General features: G+C 36.1%; 2 protein-coding genes across 8 annotated transcripts in view; both read right to left on the bottom strand.

Annotated features, from left to right (window-relative positions):
- Window positions 1–407: 407 nt before the first annotated feature.
- On the bottom strand, window positions 408–12,581 carry LOC106065416 (uncharacterized). 4 transcript variants are annotated; one of them, XR_008776431.1, is made up of 7 exons: window positions 12,441–12,574; window positions 11,854–12,076; window positions 10,753–10,899; window positions 8,599–8,656; window positions 6,257–6,539; window positions 5,252–5,428; window positions 408–774 (listed from the first exon to the last, which is right to left on the bottom strand). XR_008776431.1 is itself a non-coding variant. In XM_056019183.1 (7 exons), exons 5-7 carry the CDS (start codon window positions 6,448–6,450, stop codon window positions 1,612–1,614), a joined length of 891 nt encoding a protein of 296 aa, XP_055875158.1. In that variant the 5' UTR covers window positions 6,451–6,539; window positions 8,599–8,656; window positions 10,753–10,899; window positions 11,854–11,943; window positions 12,441–12,581; the 3' UTR covers window positions 408–1,611. The 4 variants fall into 4 exon arrangements, 3 of the variants coding, with proteins under 3 accessions (XP_055875158.1, XP_055875157.1, XP_055875159.1); XM_056019183.1 differs by having other exon boundaries at window positions 408–2,143; window positions 5,264–5,428; window positions 11,854–11,943; window positions 12,441–12,581; XM_056019182.1 differs by having other exon boundaries at window positions 408–2,143; window positions 5,264–5,428.
- Window positions 12,582–16,639: 4,058 nt separating this feature from the next.
- LOC106078496 (centrosomal protein of 112 kDa-like) overlaps window positions 16,640–21,415 on the bottom strand; it is a 39,541-nt gene continuing 34,765 nt past the window's right edge. For all 4 annotated transcript variants that reach the window (XM_056019181.1, XM_056019178.1, XM_056019179.1 and 1 more), the window contains 6 exons: window positions 21,318–21,380; window positions 20,722–20,774; window positions 19,840–19,936; window positions 19,616–19,705; window positions 19,306–19,371; window positions 16,640–17,237 (listed from right to left, as the gene is read on the bottom strand). In XM_056019181.1, coding sequence (XP_055875156.1) covers window positions 17,091–17,237; window positions 19,306–19,371; window positions 19,616–19,705; window positions 19,840–19,936; window positions 20,722–20,774; window positions 21,318–21,380 — 516 coding nt within the window. In that variant the 3' untranslated portion in view covers window positions 16,640–17,090. The remainder of the gene's footprint in view (window positions 17,238–19,305; window positions 19,372–19,615; window positions 19,706–19,839; window positions 19,937–20,721; window positions 20,775–21,317; window positions 21,381–21,415) is intronic.

The following is a 21,415-nucleotide window of genomic DNA, read 5'->3' as shown; positions in this document are numbered from 1 at the left end:
AGTTTACGACCCTCTTCTTTTCAAACTATCTTTTAAAACGGTATGAGAAACCTAATATAATCTTATATCTCTCAAATTTCGCAAGAATTTAGATTTAGTTCACAGTAATTTTATAGGATACAGGCCAATTAGATTTTGTGGAAGGTCACTGCAAGTTTTATTTGAACTCACAGTAATATTAAGTACAGCTGTTTCTTTAGGAATGTTTTTATGCGCAAATATTATAATTTAATGGCCCGATTTAAGAAATACAAGAGTACTAGAGGGAAGTGAAAGGAAGAAAGAGAGAAAGAAAACATTGAACTCGATGCTATGGACATATAGTGCAAAGAAAAAAAACAAAAACAAACATTGAAAGTAATAATAGTAACTGTAAAAAAAATTAAAAAATATTTTTTTTTTTACAGTTTTATTTCTTTTTGTGACTTGTTTATTTTGTTGACATTAGATGATATAGAATTGAAACCGAGAGTTCGGCCCTTCATCTGAAATTCGACTCAGCAGTACGGATCTCTGGTTCTCAAGAACATCGTCAAATCAGGGCCCACCCTTGGGGCCCAGTTTGGGCACACGATAGACAAATGTTTTGAGAAGGGCACCCTGCAAGGTCGGCTTCGTTTAGGCGTCAGGTCTGGGTTGTTAGATGGCCAGATTATAAACGGAGTTTCCTCGTGGTAAAGTGGGGTCTCAAAGTATGGGCTGAGGGGCCGATCCACACATTTAGGGTACATGTAGTTTAGATCATAAGGTCTGGGCTTTAACTTTACGGGGCATCTGATGAAGAAAGAAGAATCAAAGGGAATAAAGATTTATAAAGAGGGAAATCAATTCCATGGCATGGAATAATATTGGAAAAAAAATATTCCCATTTCAAACATAGTTTTATTTCAACTTCTAAACTGGACCAATATATTTATTTTTTTTTCTCAATAAAGACAACTTTATCAAAACAAAGACTTATAGTAATCATGCAAGGTTTTTTAAATAAACAGCGAGATTTAACTTTTTAAAAAGTCCGTCAATATAAAACAAAATGGTATCTCAATCCACTAGTCGAGTATATCTAAACAGACCAAATAATTAAATTAAAGCTATGAAATTTTGTCATTCATCTTTAGGCCACGCAGCAGTATCTCCAAAAAATTATTATCTACCCATAGGTCCTACATATAGGCTATTTATTTTGTTAAAGTAGCTCTACTCGATTCCCTTCCATTTTAGATTCAGAAATATTCTTATACATGTTATTAATGATATTAAAATGTGCACTAAATTATTGATTTGTAGAAGAAATATCAAAAACAAGGTAGGTCTCATAGGAATGAATGTTTGACTTCTGCAATTGTTTCCTTTCAGCGATTGTTTCCATTTTGCTATCATTTCACTTCCGCTATTGTTTCACTTTAGTGCTTTCTCGTTGCATAGGCAAAAAATATTGGCATTAATTTATTTATTTTGGTTTAGATGATAAACTTAAGAAGCCTTTACATAAATTTACATTTGTTTTTGAAAATTTAGCATAAAAATCATGTTAAAAGCACGTGAATAAAACAATAGGTCTACTGATCCACAGATTTGCATTCGTGTCTGCTGAAAGTATCCAGAAAAGATCTATAAAAACGTATATGAGTCGCCGGGTGGTCCATCCTGCATTGGGCAGTCGAGCAAATACTTCCTGTTGTAGACTGGTCTACAGATATATGCCGATGGGTTGTAGGGTCTGAGACAGTTCGGATCCGGACTGCCAAACAATGTACGCTGGGCATTTCTCTTAGCTGGATTTCTGAACACATAGTCTTCGCAGTATCTCATATCTCCCACCACTGCGTATGGATCTGGAGGTACCTGACCGTCATTGTGAAGTCTGCATCGAGACTTTGGTATTCTGTTTGATTGGGTGGCCATTTGCATTTCCAATGTAGAGTGGGACACCTGCGGAAGCGACTGGTCGAGGAAATGATATTTCTTGTTCTCAAGCGGCTTAGCGTAAAATGGATCAGGAAGATGGGGCCAGTTCTGTCCATGAGATAAGAAATCTCCGACGACGTCTTTTTTTAATGGTGATTTCGTTTCGAGGTTGGACGCCCCTCCAGGGTAGCGATAGTCGAAATGGCGTCGAGGATTGGTGGGTGCATACCTCGGTCTGAGGAAGAAACGGTGTATGTCAAAGCTTTTCCAGGCAAACCTACATTTTTTAAAATTCGAGCTTGCATCCGGTCTCCATCTTGTTTTTCTTATTAAAAAAAAAATCCCCTCCTCCCCCCCTTATTTTTTTGTCATAAATTTCCATTCACATGATATAGACCTTTTAGATCTATATGGATTATCGTATTATCGTATAGACATCATTACAGTTTTAAGGGGCAGCATAGCAAAGAGTCACGAAGACTCGAACTCGTTTGTAATGAAGACGGGAGTAAGACAAGCTTGCATGCTTTGCCCAACAATCTTCCTCATTGACTGGATAATGCTATCTGCCTCCTGTGACACGAGTCTTCATGTTGGATAATACTGATGAGTATCTCATAATGTCGCGACAGCAAGTGATTGTATAGTTGAAAATATAAAGTGGAAAGTGACGGTTAAGAAAGTTATGCTTTCGTTACAAAGAAAATGTGTACACTTAACTTATGTATTTCTTTTTTTTTTGCTCCTTCTGACAATCAATACTGAACGTATAGACGATGTTTAAAGATCACAGTCAAACAAATTGTAATAGAATATGCCAAGTTATGGTTTCCAATTAGTTTCAATGGATAACTCTAATGTAAGTGTGTGTGTGTAAAAACAAATATTGTGACAACAAAATATTCACCATAGTTACATTTTTAGTTATCAACTTGTTCAACAGAATGTAAACGTTAAAGTTGACACTTAATAATGACACTGTAAAATGTATTTTGACATAAAACAACAAAAAGGAACTCATAACAATAAAATTTTGTTTCGCTAACTTCTAGTAAATGAAAAATATTCATGTTAATATTAAAAAATAACATTGCGAAATTATAATGTTATAAAATTGGTGAGTAACAAAGAAATAAAAATTTATATCCTACTAGAAACATGAGTTTAAGCCAGACGTTAGTGTAAGGCTACAAGGTACATAACAACACAAATCTGTGTTAATTTAATGAGTTCTCGTTCTTTATATGTACATTTTAGATTTTTTTTGGCCAACTATACTCAATGACTATATTTACCTCTCGTCCTTTAAAATCCCAGAGTTCCTTACTATCCCTTGCTTCTTTAATATGCCTAACATTTTAAAGTACCCCCCCCCACTTCTTTAATAAGCCTAACATTTTAAAATACCCCCCCCCACCCACTTCTTTAATAAGCCTAACATTTTAAAATACCCCCCCCCCACCCACTTCTTTAATAAGCCTAACATTTTAAAGTACCCCCCCACCCACTTCTTTAATAAGCCTAACATTTTAAAATAACCCCCACCCACTTCTTTAATAAGCCTAACATTTTAAAGTACCCCCCACCCACTTCTTTAATAAGCCTAACATTTTAAAGTACCCCCCCCACCCACTTCTTTAATAAGCCTAACATTTTAAAGTACCCCCCACCCACTTCTTTAATAAGCCTAACATTTTAAAGTACCCCCCACCCACTTCTTTAATAAGCCTAACATTTTAAAGTACCCCCCACCCACTTCTTTAATAAGCCTAACATTTTAAAGTACCCCCCCACCCACTTCTTTAATAAGCCTAACATTTTAAAGTACCCCCCACCCACTTCTTTAATAAGCCTAACATTTTAAAGTACCCCCCCACCCACTTCTTTAATAAGCCTAACATTTTAAAGTACCCCCCACCCACTTCTTTAATAAGCCTAACATTTTAAAGTACCCCCCACCCACTTCTTTAATAAGCCTAACATTTTAAAGTACCCCCCCCCACCCACTTCTTTAATAAGCCTAACATTTTAAAGTACCCCCCACCCACTTCTTTAATAAGCCTAACATTTTAAAGTACCCCCCCACCCACTTCTTTAATAAGCCTAACATTTTAAAGTACCCCCCCCCCACCCACTTCTTTAATAAGCCTAACATTTTAAAGTACCCCCCCACCCACTTCTTTAATAAGCCTAACATTTTAAAATACCCCCCCACCCACTTCTTTAATAAGCCTAACATTTGAAAGTACCCCCCCACCCACTTCTTTAATAAGCCTTACATTTTAAAATACCCCCCACCCACTTCTTTAATAAGCCTAACATTTTAAAGTACCCCCCCACCCACTTCTTTCATAAGCCTAACATTTTAAAGTACCCCCCCCACCCACTTCTTTAATAAGCCTAACATTTAAAAGTACCCCCCCCCACCCACTTCTTTAATAAGCCTAACATTTTAAAGTACCCCCCACCCACTTCTTTAATAAGCCTAACATTTTAAAGTACCCCCCCACCCACTTCTTTAATAAGCCTAACATTTTAAAATACCCCCCCACCCACTTCTTTAATAAGCCTAACATTTGAAAGTACCCCCCCACCCACTTCTTTAATAAGCCTTACATTTTAAAATACCCCCCACCCACTTCTTTAATAAGCCTAACATTTTAAAGTACCCCCCCACCCACTTCTTTCATAAGCCTAACATTTTAAAGTACCCCCCCCCACCCACTTCTTTAATAAGCCTAACATTTAAAAGTACCCCCCCCCACCCACTTCTTTAATAAGCCTAACATTTTAAAGTACCCCCCACCCACTTCTTTAATAAGCCTAACATTTTAAAGTACCCCCCACCCACTTCTTTAATAAGCCTAACATTTTAAAGTACCCCCCCCACCCACTTCTTTAATAAGCCTAACATTTTAAAGTACCCCCCACCCACTTCTTTAATAAGCCTAACATTTTAAAATACCCCCCACCCACTTCTTTAATAAGCCTAACATTTTAAAGTACCCCCCCACCCACTTCTTTAATAAGCCTAACATTTTAAAGTACCCCCCCACCCACTTCTTTAATAAGCCTAACATTTTAAAGTACCCCCCCCACCCACTTCTTTAATAAGCCTAACATTTTAAAGTACCCCCCCACCCACTTCTTTAATAAGCCTAACATTTTAAAATACCCCCCCACCCACTTCTTTAATAAGCCTAACATTTTAAAGTACCCCCCCACCCACTTCTTTAATAAGCCTAACATTTTAAAGTACCCCCCCCCCCCCCACCCACTTCTTTGATATGTCTGACTGGTTAAATATCAGTAATAGTGATCTAGCAACACCACTCCAACAAACCTTTGTTATTACCTATGAGTGCAAGGGCACACTTCGCCTTGTACAACTGCTCCACTATCTGGGCATGTCGCAGGAATGCAAGGGTTGCAGCCGACATAAGGGTACACTTTATGAAATCTAAAAATATCACTGGGCATCCTCACATCATTACCAGCTGCTGGCATCCATGGGCAGTTTCTAAAACAGTACAGTATTAGGGTTTGGTTTTTAATACTTTCCATTAACATTCTTTAATATCTAGCTATTTGTTTACATAAAGAGTGGTCTGACAATTTCCGACTAAATATTGAAATGTCGATTTTTTTTCTGTTTTTTTTTTTCTCAACTTAATTTCTCCTTTTAGATCTATGCACGTCTCCCAGCGATGGTCCAAACCGCCAAAATAACATTTCGCTTCTTTCTCTATGAAATAGTTGTTTTGAAAGGTAATGACATTATCATTGGTTGAAAAGTTTTCCGTTTCTCGTTTTCCTACTCTACACGTCTGCTCGGCTGGTGTGCGCCATTTTAAAACGGCACATTGAAGAACTGTGTGCGGACTGTGGCACTTCATCAAAGCTTTCGTTCATCACTGCCAATGAACTAGGTTCCATGTGGCACCCGAACGAGGCTGTTATTTCACGTCCTATCGACTAATTTCTCTATTTATATACTATTTTCTTTTATATACAGAACTTGTACGATAATTTAGAAATGGATATTTTGCACTATGAATATTTGTAATTTAATTGATGACAAAAACTAGAAAAGTTAGTCTATAATTAAAAAAAAAAAAATCTTGGAAGGGACGTAATAGAGGATGTAAAATAACACTGAAACTGATTCAACTGCTGATCATAGTTTGTAAAGTGTCAATTAAACAAATCAGCTGTGAAAGTCCACTAGATCTATTTATGAATCTAAATTTAACTGACTTAAGCGAGCGTTATCTACCCCCCTCCTTTTTTTTCACTTCACTGACAGACGCCTTTGCCTTAAGAGTTAAAAACAAACCAAACAAATCACCTCATCTCTTGCGGTGTTTCCGGTGGACATATTAGATCTCCCTCGTTGGGACGAATGCATGGATCAGCTGGATAGTATGGTGTGACTCGGTTGAAGCGAAAAACATCAGAAGGAAGTGGATTGACATACCCAGCAGGCGGAAGAAGATTGGCGAAGTCATTGTTCGGGGCATGCATGCCCTCTAAAGCAGGCATTCTGAAGATGTTCTATTTTTTTTGTTTTAGTTTTTCCTTGTTTAAGATGAATATACTTATAATTACTTCTGAGGCTTTTGTTTGTGAGTCTGTAAATAAAATAGTATATGAAATAAATATTGATATATGTCTACACTCATAATTCATCTCCTTATAAGACGATGCCTTGTGATAGCTACCAAGTCAAAAGAGTTTATTCCGGGGAAGTCTGTATTCAGTTTACCAATCAGCTAGCTGCTGCTAGACTACTGGTCCTCCAACGGAATTAAATGTTCACGTAATACAAGTTTGAATGAGTGCGTTAATTTCTGTTGCTTATATAGTTCTCCTGAGTGCGTTACTTTCTGTCGTTTATATAGTTCTCCTAAGTGCGTTACTTTCTGTTGCTTATATAGTTCTCTGGAGTGCGTTACTTTCTGTCGTTTATATAGTTCTCTGGAGTGCGTTACTTTCTGTCGTTTATATAGTTCTCTGGAGTGCGTTACTTTCTGTCGTTTATATAGTTCTCTGGAGTGCGTTACTTTCTGTCGTTTATATAGTTCTCTGGAGTGCGTTACTTTCTGTCGTTTATATAGTTCTCTGGAGTGCGTTACTTTCTGTCGTTTATATAGTTATCTGGAGTGCGTTACTTTCTGTCGTTTATATAGTTCTCTGGAGTGCGTTACTTTCTGTCGTTTATATAGTTCTCTGGAGTGCGTTACTTGATCACCTAAGAGCCTTGCGGGCGCAAAGTGTCTCTTGTTGTTAGTGTCCTCAGTGAACATTGGTTTTAAGGGGCCAGGGTTTAATTCCTACCCTCAAGTGACTTTAACAAAGGTGGGATAGCTACCTGTCGTGCCATTTGCGTCTCGGACCTGTATCACGATGATTCTTGCCCGTATGCTATGAAGTGTGTGTGCTTGTTGGTATTGACTGATGGATTTCTGATGTAATCATGAGTGAGCCTAGGGTAGATGAGTTTATAAATACGGAGGAACGACTGGTGAAAGAAGCTGGAGACTAGAAGACAGACGCGTGTTTATTCTAGTTTTAAGTAAGTTAAATTTTGTGTCAATTGCTTGCCATTTTATGTTTCTGCATACATCTACATTGAGGTTATAAAGACTAAAACTAAGACAGCTTTATTGATCCTTATGGAAATTTGTAGTGATTACGAGGACTCTTTTCTCATATCAAAACAACACAACATGAACATTTTCATAAATAGAACAAACACAACATAAAGAGTTCATTGACTAATTCAACTTATACCGCCACATGTGTCAAGTACAATTTCTTTGTCTTATTCAATACCAAACAAAATAATTAATTACCAATAATTAATTAATTGGTAATTTTTTTTTATTGAGTCTTGTTTTGTCAGGTACCAGAAATAATTGTGCTAAGTTTCAACTTGATCCGAGAATAGGTGAGAGAGAAAGTGTTCAAAGTATTTACTAGACAGGCAGACAGAGTGAGTTGATAGAAGCTTTGTAATACAATACAACTCTACAATGGTTGAGCTAGAAGAGTTTTCTGGAGAGACAACCCTAACGACTATGTACCAACACCGAGTCACAGCACCCAGTTGTTTTCAAGCCAGGGGGGCGTAATCTTCATTTCTGAAGGAACGAGTGAAACGTAAAACAATAATTAAATCCGATTTTCTCCCCTTTTACTCGCCATTAGATACTTTTATTTATATCTCACTACTTCAAGTATGGGGGCGCGGTGGTCGAATGGTTAAGCGCTTGGCTTCCGACCCTGAGGTCCTCGGTTCGAATCCCGGTTAAGACTGGGATTTTGAATTTCGGCATTTTTTCGGGCGTCCCTAAGTCCATCCATCTCTAATGGGTACCTGACTTTAGTTGGGGAAAATAAAGGCGGTTGGTCGTTGTGCTGGCCACATTACGTTAACCGTTGGCCAAAGAAGCAGATGACCTTAACATCATCTGCCCCATAGATCGCAAGGTCTGAAAGGGGAAACTTTACTTCAAGTATTTGTGGTTTATATCGAAAGACCTACTCCAAGTGAATATCTATCATGCTTTTAACTACAGAATCAACCACTGTTGTCTTTGTGTTTCTCCAGGAGCTCAGCACGTAGTTTACGTAAGATCATACACTTAACAAATCATTACATTCTCACATGTAAGACTTGATACTTACGTCAACAAATGTTTTTAGTGAGAGTTACACATCAGTCGAGAGTTTTTCTTCTTGACCTCTGTAGAAAATGAATTGAAAACCTTAATTTTAGAGCTATCTTTTATATAATACACACATTTAAATAGTTTCGGGTAATCTGAAAAGTCCTTTTCGATCAAGAAAAATGTATTCAAAACATACACAAACAAAAATAAACTTGAAAGCCTACCCTTGAAATTTTATATATTCAACAAAAAAGCATTAGGCTTTATTTAACGAAATGTTTACTAATCAAACAAGAATATAACACTTAAACGCTATTTATTTAGATAGATGTGTCTTCTGTTTGGGACCCCCCGCCTCAAGAAAACATAACCTCAACCATCTTTAATCCTAATGACTCTAAAATACAGTTACAGCATTAAAATATACAAACTTTTTTTACCGGTTCATACTTCAAACACTCTAAATCAGGGGTGAGCAACCTTTATGGATCGAGGGCCGCATTTCTTTAAATTTGGGAATGGCGGGCCGCATATGTATATACAACTTAGAAAGATACTCTAGCTAACTTTTAATTCATAGTTACTCTGTATTATATTCACGTTTCTTTTTTTCCACAATCCACGTTAAGGAAATACAAGGAGAGTTAGCAATTTCTGAATTCAATTAATAATTTGTTTTAATGGCTGTTGTCTTTTTATATTACAATAACCCCACTAATATACAGTTGTACTGAATGTGCAGTATTTTACTTTTTTACACTCGTGCATAATGTTCCGGAACTGTGGAACTAGCTTACTAGTTGTTACCCTTGTGCCTGCTGTCAAATTACAGTCAGTCAAAATCGACCAGTAATTATACTTGTTTAGTTTCCCCCCACTTAATATATAATGCTTGTTCACTGGATGAGACAATATATGTTCCGGAAGTTAAATATAGGGACGAGCGAAACTTGCCCTTTTGGAGCATCACCAGAGAATGCAGACCATATCCTTCAGTGGTGCATACTAAATCTGAGACCCGAACAGGACTCTGGACCTAAGGCCCTCCTATAGGACCAAAACTATTCGGAGAACTGCCTGATCTGGAAAACATTGCGTGGTTCATCTTAGATATAGGATTACTGATCTGAACTCTCCAACATGTAAAATGAGAACAAAGAAGAAGAAGAAGAACAGATGTTTGTGTACACAAATAGTGTGAACAGCAGCACATTTTTTAAAGTGTTGACATACAGATTCTGGCACTCATAAGACTCCTGTGGAAGTACTGACTGGAGCTTCTCTTTGCTTCTCTTTCCTCTGCGGTAAACGGTGAGCTAATGGTATTGAAAACCGGTTCTTGACGTCTTAAAATTTGCTTTTATAAATTTCAAAATTAAGGGATCTAAATAAGTGTTGTACTTTTAATCATTTCGCTAGAAATAATTTCACCTTTCAGCAAAAGAAAATGACAAAACCTGTTTTCTTTTTGCTTGCTTGTAGAAAGGGAAGGCCTTGTTTGAAAAGATTTAACATCCATTTACATTTCATATGCAAGAGGCTCATTTAGTGATAATTATGAAACATGAAATCTGCCTTCCACTCTTCATTAGAAATATTGGTAACTAAGTCACAGTCAATGTCCTTCAAGTAACAGAACAATGTTCTCGTTTACCTTGCCCATGTGGACATATTAATTAGTTTGTTCATAATCGGAACTACTTGTGGTTAGTATGCTTTGGCCCTAATATGTTTCATAAGTTTTACACTATGATGTTAAAATTTTATGAATCTTTGTGCAAACTTTCCTGTTTAAAGATTATGGTTGAAGTATTAAAAAAAAACACACCATTTTACTCAGTCAAAGATCGAGCTCCACCAGTTGTCACCCTTGCCATCTTGTTCCAAGAATACCAAACATTCAACACAGTTCTTCATAGCATTGAATAAATATTGATCAGAGATTGTGTCTTCAATTGAGTGTATTGATGTATAGCTAATAAGCATAGTCTTCGTTTGCTTGAAACTTTTTATAATGACAGTTTTAATAATTTATATTTATATTATTTTTAATATATTTGCATTTTTTATAAGTATATACAGTGGGCACACCTGACTTCTGTAGGTGTCGGCGGGCCGCATGTGGCCCGCGGGCCGTGATTTGCCCACCCCTGCTCTAAATTATACTTACAGTCCTTGTACTTCGTCCCTGGGGAGTGTCTGGTACTGAACTGGGGCGCAGTAGTCCACGGAGGACGATGTCTTCTTCTGTTCCTGGAGAACTTCAGCTGCCGTGGGAGGAGGAATGATCTCTCCTTCTCTAGGGATAATCTTCGTCCTAAATAGGTCAGATATTCTTTTGATTTCATCAACCAGGAACATTGTAAGACATACACAGACACAGAGAAAAAAAACGAATAATTCCCTAACAAATTGCTTGGATATACCACTTAATGTTCTCAACCTGGAATCGATTACTGTTAAACTAAAGCAGCCTCAAAACATATTTACATCATTAAAACACGAAATATGAAGCAAACATGTTTTGTTTCTTCATTTCTTCTAGATCAAGCTAGTTCATTTATCAACAAGGGACAATCAGTCCAAATGTGTAACTGTTTTCTACGCAAACTTATCACAATCCTTTTTATCTTGGGGTTTTGCAAAATGCTTACATTTAAACAATTTAAAAAAGGAAGTTCATCTATGTCACCGATTGCTTTAAAGTGCACTTAGATTAATCGTTTCGCAGGATTGTAGTCCTTGGCAATAGTAAAAGTCTTTCTGACAACCAACTTATTAAATACGTATTGACTTGAGTGTGATCCGTTTAACGAGGGTAACTTTTTCCCGTCGCGCCCTCCGTGGATAACATCCGTTAGGGAAACGAATATACTTACAGGGAAACTTAATGTTGTATCCAGTGGGCCTCCACAGCACGCGCAGAGGATTGTAAGAAAGGCTCCGCTTAACCTTCAATCCGCCATGCCGATCCTTACGGGGTTGAACGTTGCGGTAACGGACATCTTACGGTTAGTGGTAGTACATTGTAGGATTATGGAGGGATCTCTCATGAATTGGACCTCGCCAAGGTGAAGGAACAGGCGTGGTTGAAGGAGTCGTGCCCCACATTAAACGGATGCGATTAAATGACCATCCAATTGCGGTACAGAGCTAATCTCTCATTCTTGACTTCTCGGTTCAATCCTATTGTCAATAGGCATTATTGGCACGACATTTAGTGGAGTTTCTACAAAGATCTATCTAGAGACAACACAGTGTAACAACATACGTGCTATCCAGGGGCTTCGCAAGATCCTTTTCAGGGCTCTCGTGGTCCAGAAGCGGCACCTGCCCTTCACCTTTGTCTCCCGGTGGAACTCTGTTGATACGAAAGATAATATCTGACTGGTCGGCGTTCCCAGCACCAGGGAGCTGATTAAGAATGGATGTCTTATCCGCCATTTTCTCCCACCCAGAAGATTGCCAGAATTCGTTTGCACGATATTGCTGGACTAGAGAGATGGCAAAGAAAGAGAGAGAGAGAGAGTGATAGGGTGAAAAACGTTCAAAAGTATTGTTTTAACAAACTTCTGTTATTGATTAGGTTAAATGTTTCTTATGATTATTTTCTTATACAGGCTACTTTATTTGTGACCTTTTGTTTATCTACATTGAACTGTTAGACTATTAAACTATAGTATATAATTATATAGACTAGACTACTATTATCCGTATTCAAGTATTTAAAAAAAATGCATTTTAATAATTTGGCGGCGTTAAACATTATTACCTCCCTTACATCACCACACATTATTGAAGCAGTGCAAATAAATATTAAATATGTCAGTACTTAGATCTGCTCTGGATCTTACTTACATAATTTAATAATGCGATTTTCCATAGACACACTTCAGTCTCCCTGATATCTGCTGGTGCTAGACTAGGTTGTTGATAGTCTCGTCTTCCATTGGTCCGTTTGTTTCTTAGCGCCAAACGTCTGTGGTGCGCTCAGGTTTCAGCGAGCCATAGAGGAAATTACCGATTATCTAAAATAGACGTTTACGTGCGTCTAGACAGGTGTCGGACGGGAGTACATCTTATCTCCCTTCCTCTTCCTCCTAGCCATCGACTACATAATGAGGAGAGCAAAGAATCAGACTGCCTTTGGTATTCCATGGCGTGAACAAAACCGAATGACGGACATCGCTGATGACGTTGCACTACTCGGGGCTGCAAATAAATGTATACAAGAAATGACGGAGAGCCTAGATAGAGAGGCACCCAAAATTGGCCTCCGCATAAACTTGGATAAGACTAAAATTTTGCGAGTGGGATATAAGGCAAAGAGTGCCCCTGTCAGACTTGGCGAGTCAAAGCTTGAAGAGTTGGACAAGTTTACATAACTTGGAAGCATCATAACAAATGATGATGTAGCGTGCGGAACAGGAAAGGCAGGGAGCATTTTCCAAAGGCTGCGACCTCTCTGTACAAGCCAAGCCATTGAACTTAAGACAAAAATATACCTCTTAACATAACAATCATCCCAACAGTAACATATGAATGTGAGACATATAAGTCATCTGCAAAAACTGAGAAAAGACTAAATGTGGCTCAACAAAAATGGCTAAGACGAATTTTAGGAGTCAGTTATATAGATCGAATCTCAAAGAAGGACGAAATGGGAGTCGAACACTTAGTGAGATTGTGATAGAGAGTCGCATGAGGTTTGCGGGACATGTTCTCCGACATAATAAACTACGCACACCAAGAGTTGTAATGACATGGAGGCCAATACGAGGAAAGCGCAAACAGGGGCGTCCTCGTATAACTTGGCGTCACACTTTCATGAAGGACCTCAGAACAGTGGACACCAGGTGGTAGAAGTTTTTGTTGTTATCTTTAGATATTACATTGTTTATGTATTCACTCAGCAGCTGTCTGCTTACTTTTTTTTATCCACAGTTCACTGGGTTTGCGTGTCATGTGAAACTCTGCACGCATCCTTAATCTTTGGAATCATTGCCATTAATATATAGTTCAATTTTGCAACAATGCAACCATAAGTAAATTACACTGTTTTTTTTCTGGATTTGAAACTTGAAAACTTATTAACTTCATTAACGTTAATGTCTTTAACGGTCTAATTTTTTATAAAATTCCCCCTCATGAAAGTGCCGTTTATTCCTTTGTCTCAAAAAGTTCTTAATTTTAATTTTAAGAACCTTTTTTTTTCACATTACACCATAGATAAGCAGATAGTAATAAACGGCTGAAGGCTTTGTTAAATGATTTAGAAATATATTTTTAATGTCTTTATAGTGGCATATGAATCATGCACTGTCAACTTTTATTTTCTTCAAGAATATTTTTTGTTACCTTTAAATCCCTTCTCAGTCATGGTATTTCTGCTTAAATGTAGCCTTTTACAAAAAAATCATCATATAGGCCTACGCCAATATTTTAAAACTGACATCTGTTGTTAAAAAACGATCAATGCACATAGGAATGAACCTCTTTTTCTTTTCTTCAGTAGTGAGTCCGGAATCTTGTGATTGCTTGACTGACATTTTCTTCTTGTTTTAAATTTTATTTCTTCTGAATCACAGTACTATTTTTTTAGAAGAGCATTTTCTTATAATTCTTTGCGCTAACGTGGTATGCTTTGGTTAAAGAAAAGGTTTAATTAGTCACCACATTGTCAATAGTTTAAGTATCTTTGGCCCTCTAGTACACCTCCCCCCCCCCCGTACTCATCCATGGTTCCAGACATTGAAGCTGCATTTTCATATCTTTGAGCTTCACATATAAATTCAAGCTCATTTTCTAGAAACGTTATGATATTAAGTTCATCTTATCGGCTTTTTTGTCTCCCTTAAAATCGTATAACTTCTGAATCTGATCAGCGTGTGTTATGTTAGGTGTGCTATGCCAGGTGTGTTGTCAAACATGATACAAAGGTGCTTACAGCCATACTGACTCTAATATATTTTACGTCGTTGCTAAAACATTTATAAACTTTTTAACATTACAGGTGTACTTTAATAATGGGTTTTATCTACATAGCATTTCCAATAATCTCATGGAACTTCTTTATTCAATAAAGCCTCGTTGTTAATATGGTCACAACATCTCAAATATTCTGCTTTTATAGAAACTGTCCGTGCAATATCTCCTTCCATTGTTTCTCTTCTTTACATCAATCATAACAACAACTTCCTTGTCAATTGTATTTATAGCCTGATGCTCATGTTTTCCAATTTTCTAATCCAGATGAATTCTGCATACGTCTTTATATTTTATATATTCCAATCTCAGACTTAATTTCAACCACACATTAAATTAAGTTACACATTTCTAATTCATTTCAACACAATTAGTTGAAAATAGTCGAAAACAAAAGAATACATTTTTTTTGCTATTAAGTGACTAAATCGTCCCTATTAGGAAGTGTGAAAATGTGAGGATATATAAAAACTGCGCGCTATAAAAGTAGTTTTTTTTTTGAACTTACAATTGAAGCGAAGTTCGTATTCTTTTTCAAAACAACATTTCAATCAGTATTCTATTCCATGAGTTAGTTAATAAATGGAAAATCTATTTTATAATGATCCATTGATACTTTTTCCATTGTAACCTTAGATGCAATTTTTTTTTTACCAATGCGCGAATCTATGAATGAAGCTTGATTTATTAATGAAGAAGTCACTGACCTTTTTAGAAGACTTTATTACCTCCCCTGAAGTTTTTCATTGAAAAGTGGTGTAATTTTTAAAAAATCTGCTTGCATATATAATTTTTAAAATTAGATGGTTCACTTTCGGAAAAGAAAAAAGTAGCCGTTGCATCAGAACTTTGAATGATCCAAAATATCATGATGTCCGATTTTCATTTTCTCTTCTAGTTTCTAAGATCTAAACGGGACGGACGGACAGACAGGCCACACAAAACTAATAGCGTCTTATCCCCTTTCGGGGGCCGCTAAAAACTATGGAGAACCTGTGCATAAAGAAGTATTTTAAATTAAGCACCTGAGATGAGCTCCTATTGAAAAAAACAGAGCAGGAAGGACTCAGTCCTCCAGTAGCGCTCTGGCAAGAAACTGGGCCGTTCGGCGTAGTACTTAATACAAGCCGAGTGACTGCTCAGACACGTCCCCCAGACTTTGACAGCGGCAGAAGAGTACATGAACAATAAAATCGGATACTACCTTTTGATATCCGGTCGGAGCCGGATATTAAAGTATGATATCCGACGAATCCGACCGAAGCAAAATTTCTAAATAACATACCGTATTCATTTTTTAAACCTTTATTTACCTTATTGTTTTAAAATCTACTACTCATTGTTGAATTAAAGTTTAACAGCATATATTAACATATAGGCCTACCACAAACTAATCTGTGTAACATATGAGGTTGTGTGTTTATGTAAGAGGTCAGTTCACCAACCGTAAAGGGGTGTGTGTGGGATGGTCAACGTAGAATATGTAAGTGTACATGTAACTATAGGCCTATATACTGTAAATCTCTCAAAGGTAAAGTGCATCTGGGTTTTACAGTGAGTAGAAATATGTGTTCATGCATTTGAGACCATTAACTGGTCATTAGGCTTGTATTTTAAAGGCCAAGGACCGCTTTTGTATTATGAACTATTTTGTACTTCTGTCACTAACATTTGTAGACAGCTTACAGGCGATCGTATAATTTCTTACTGTTGTCTAATTATATATTTTTTTAGACAACACCTAATTGCACTCCCTTTTAGAAGAGTAAAAAGATATTTCTTTTGCAACATACAAAAAAGTGAAATTATGGATGTGTGCTTATCATAGATCTAGATTTTAAAAATATTTTTTGTAACTGTAAATTTTTGAGTTTCAGACAAATGTATTGCATTGTTGTCCCTGAAGCTTATATATAAATTTTGCTATTCTGAGTTACATCTAAAGTAATGAATTTTTTTACTGACTCTTCCAACAGTATAAAAAATTTATGAATGAAATCCATCTCAACAGTAGTAAAAAAGTGACATAGCAAATATAATTAAGAAAAGTAAAAAAAAAAGAACACAAAATATTTAGTTTCATTATTTTTCATTACTTTTGGCATAGTATAAACAAATAATTAGCTAATGTACATATCAAATATCATAAATATTTATATCTGTAAATAAAACAATTTGACAAGCCAATAAAAAGCATACAAAAAAGAAACAATACTCCATTATATCAAACATGACAAAATATATTGAGCTTGTACAAGTCCTATATATTGTAAAATATACTTGTGCTGTACAAGTCATTTATATGTTATGGTGTGTGTGTGCCTGAATAGTACAAGGTAAATGTGAATGATATAGTGTACTTGAACAAATTGTACACATTATATAGTTTGCTTGTATTGTACAAGTCATAAATATTTCACGTTTCACAGTGTACTTGTATTGTACAAGTCCAATGCTACAAAGAAAGATAAATATTGCATTAAATAATACAAGGCAGATGGAATGTACAACGTTGAGATAATATCAAACAGCTGATTTAATGACTGAGCTTGTCAGAGTGCCAAATGAGCTTAGTCCATTTCTGCTATCAAGTTCTTCCTGCAGTAAGGTTGACCTTAAGTGTAGTGAGTTGACCTGGGACTTGAGGGCAGCAATGGTGTCTTCCAGCTCCTGGAGATATGAATTTCAAGAATGGTAATGTAATCTTTGGTTCAGTTAAGAAGCAAAAGTGTATACCAGACCAGTATATAAAAACAGTCAAGAGTGTGTACCAGTATATACAGACAAGAGTGTGTACCAGTATTTAAAGGACAGACAAGAGTGTGTACCAGTATGTATAAGACAGACAGGAGTGTGTACCAGTATGTATAAGACAGACAATAGTGTGTACCAGTATTTAAAGGACAGACAAGAGTGTGTACCAGTCTATAAAGGACAGACAAGAGTGTGTACCAGTCTATAAAGGACAGACGTGAGTGTGTACCAGTCTATAAAGGACAGACATGAGTGTGTACCAGTCTATAAAGAACAGACATGAGTGTGTACCAGTCTATAAAGGACAGACGTGAGTGTGTACCAGTCTATAAAGGACAGACGTGAGTGTGTACCAGTCTATAAAGGACAGACATGAGTGTGTACCAGTCTATAAAGGACAGACATGAGTGTGTACCAGTCTATAAAGGACAGACGTGAGTGTGTACCAGTCTATAAAGGACAGACGTGAGTGTGTACCAGTCTATAAAGGACAGACATGAGTGTGTACCAGTCTATAAAGGACAGACGTGAGTGTGTACCAGTCTATAAAGGACAGACATGAGTGTGTACCAGTCTATAAAGGACAGACAAGAGTGTGTACCAGTCTATAGAGGACAGACGTGAGTGTGTACCAGTCTATAAAGGACAGACGTGAGTGTGTACCAGTCTATAAAGGACAGATGTGAGTGTGTACCAGTCTATAAAGGACAGACGTGAGTGTGTACCAGTCTATAAAGGACAGACGTGAGTGTGTACCAGTCTATAAAGGACAGACGTGAGTGTGTACCAGTCTATAAAGGACAGACATGAGTGTGTACCAGTCTATAAAGGACAGACGTGAGTGTGTACCAGTCTATAAAGGACAGACATGAGTGTGTACCAGTCTATAAAGGACAGACGTGAGTGTGTACCAGTCTATAAAGGACAGACATGAGTGTGTACCAGTCTATAAAGGACAGACGTGAGTGTGTACCAGTCTATAAAGGACAGACGTGAGTGTGTACCAGTCTATAAAGGACAGACAAGAGTGTGTACCAGTCTATAAAGGACAGACATGAGTGTGTACCAGTCTATAAAGGACAGACGTGAGTGTGTACCAGTCTATAAAGGACAGACATGAGTGTGTACCAGTCTATAAAGGACAGACGTGAGTGTGTACCAGTCTATAAAGGACAGACATGAGTGTGTACCAGTCTATAAAGGACAGACGTGAGTGTGTACCAGTCTATAAAGGACAGACATGAGTGTGTACCAGTCTATAAAGGACAGACGTGAGTGTGTACCAGTCTATAAAGGACAGACAAGAGTGTGTACCAGTATTTAAAGGACAGACGTGAGTGTGTACCAGTCTATAAAGGACAGATGTGAGTGTGTACCAGTCTATAAAGGACAGACAAGAGTGTGTACCAGTATTTAAAGGACAGACGTGAGTGTGTACCAGTCTATAAAGGACAGACGTGAGTGTGTGAGTGTGTAACATTTTATAAAGGACAGACATGAGTGTGTATCAGTATATATAAGACAGACAAGAATGTGTACCAGTATATAAAGACAGACAAGAGTTATTAAATACTAGCATTTACATAGGGGTAAAAAAATTTGAGGCCAATGTCAGATGGTGGGAGCGGGAGGGCAAAGCTGTGATGTGACTGAAATGCAACTTTGTACAATTCTTTTGTATCAGTCAACTTTTTTTGTCATTCATTTATTTATCAACACAGAATCCTCTATATACAACATGATAGTTTCAAGAAAGAATGTAGTAGTTTATCATTTTATTTCAAATTTTTGTGATTAATTCTATTAAGCAATCAGTAGTTTTTTTCAATGGTCAAGGCTTTTCTTTCCATATCTACATTTAAGTTCTATGCTTAATAAAATGATTACAGTTCTGTTACCCATTAGACCATGTAACACACACACACCATGGATTGAATAAGTAATAATTCATGGCAGTTTCAGATAGAAGAATTATTTGACTTACTTTTTTCACATCCAATGGAACAAGGCCGCGTAATTTTTCTTCGTAGTGAATTTTAAGCTCTGTCAACTGGTAGCAAAAAAAAAAATTCATTTTTAAAAACTGTAAAAGTAATGTGGTTAAAATTTTTTTAATTTCTCTTGAGCGATATTGATGCAAATTTTTATGACAAACTTTTACCTTGAAGTGGTAACATGTACTAAAGAAAATTTTCTATATATTTTAAAGTAACAAAGTTAAAGTAGTAGTTTGTTCTATTAGATGACACAATGTACACATTTTTGAAAAAAATAAAACAATAAAGAAAGATTACCCTTTCTTCTAGATCTGATTCAGCTTTTTGTAGTCTTCTTTCTGCATTGTTGCCCCTGCTCCTTTGAACTTCTAACTCATTCTTTACTCCCTAAAACAATACACACACACAGAATTATTAGAAAAAATATATCCCCAAAATAAATTGATATAAAAATAATCTCCATATTGGCTATTAGGGCCAACAGAAAAAGAGTTACTATGAATAAATGTGAGGTCCCTTACTTCTATACTGTGTGAGAATTTTTTCTTTAAGCTCCTTTTCTCATCCTCATGATTACGTTTCAGATCAGTCATTTTATTTTCATAATTTTCTTTACACCTGATTTAGAAATATGTGTATACCTTTAAAACAATACATTTTACAGTAACATGTAAAGTATTCATGAGCTAACAAACAAAACACATTTGAAAGATTTAGAAAAAAAAATAATGACCATAAATATAATGCCAACTATACATCAATTAAAAAAAAAGAAGATTAGACTGTTTAAAAAAAAACTATTAAGAAAGAATTATACATACACAATTAAAACAATAAATTTTGCAGTAACATGCTATACTTTAAAATAAAATGCATGAAGTAATATTTAAATACTCATAAAGCAGACTTAGCTTGTAGAGATTCTACAAGAAAGCCATGAGATTTATAACAAACAAATACTTATATTTGATTAAAGTAACAGCATTAGTATAATCACTAAATTTAGAGACCTTTAATGACAGAAGACTAAAACGTAAAGTAGCAATAATACATAAAACACTGAACCATAATTTACAAATACAAAATCTAATAAAATACCCAGAAAGACACAAAGATAAGGCATATTTCTTAATTCATATGCTAGGATACATTTATACAAGTGCTCCTTCTTCCCATGTGTATGTAATGGGTTGCTCAAATCAGCCAGAATAAAACGACTTGGCAGATTTTAAGTTACTGATTTATGTGCATGACCAAATTGACACATGGATATGCATATGACATAATTATCTTCTTTTGAAGTAACATCTGTAATTTATAAGATGACGTTAAAGCTTTAGTTTGAAGGAAGCTACCAGTGATGCAGTAAGCAAAATCTGATGAAAAAAACAAAGTCAATTCACCTTTGAAGATCATCTCGTAACTGTTTAATAACTGCCTGCAACTCTGTTATTGTCTGTTTTTAAAGAAAAACAACATCTATTTAGCTATTGTCTGCATAAAATACATCTTTTTAGATACTCTCTGTTTAAATATAACATATAAAACTTTTTTTTTCCTAAATCTCTATCTTAAGAAATCAATAAAATGTAGATTTCAAATTTAACACTCACTCGTGCTATCATAAACTTTTCATTGAGATCACACACTGTGCACCTTTCATAAAATCATATAGTTTAAAATACATATCTAGACACAGTCATCTCTATAAGATACTAGTTTATTAAAAAAGAGAAAGGATAATATCAAAGACTGGACCTGCTCATCTGCAACCAGTTCATAACAACAGATAAAACTTACAATTTGGATACTTTGGGGGGTCAAATTAAACTCAATTGGAATTAAGTGCAATAGTCTAGTTCATTCTTTCTTGACAAACTAGGATCTACTAAAAAGATTGACTACAAGTCAAAAGGCAAAATCTGTTAGGACTGAACAAGACAATGCTTGAGTGACAGACTTCGCCTCACATTTTTCAAAAACAGATAGAAACACTAACCTCAGATGATTTATTTGCTCTCTCTGTAAAATCTTTCTCAAGTGCTATGAGGCGTTGATTTGTCTGGTTAAAATAAAATGCAAAAGAAATAATAATAA

Source organism: Biomphalaria glabrata, chromosome 2 (assembly GCF_947242115.1).
Source record: "Biomphalaria glabrata chromosome 2, xgBioGlab47.1, whole genome shotgun sequence".
Lineage (NCBI taxonomy): Eukaryota > Metazoa > Mollusca > Gastropoda > Planorbidae > Biomphalaria > Biomphalaria glabrata.
Note: the sequence above shows the minus strand (reverse complement) of the source record. Positions and strands in the feature narration are given on the sequence as shown.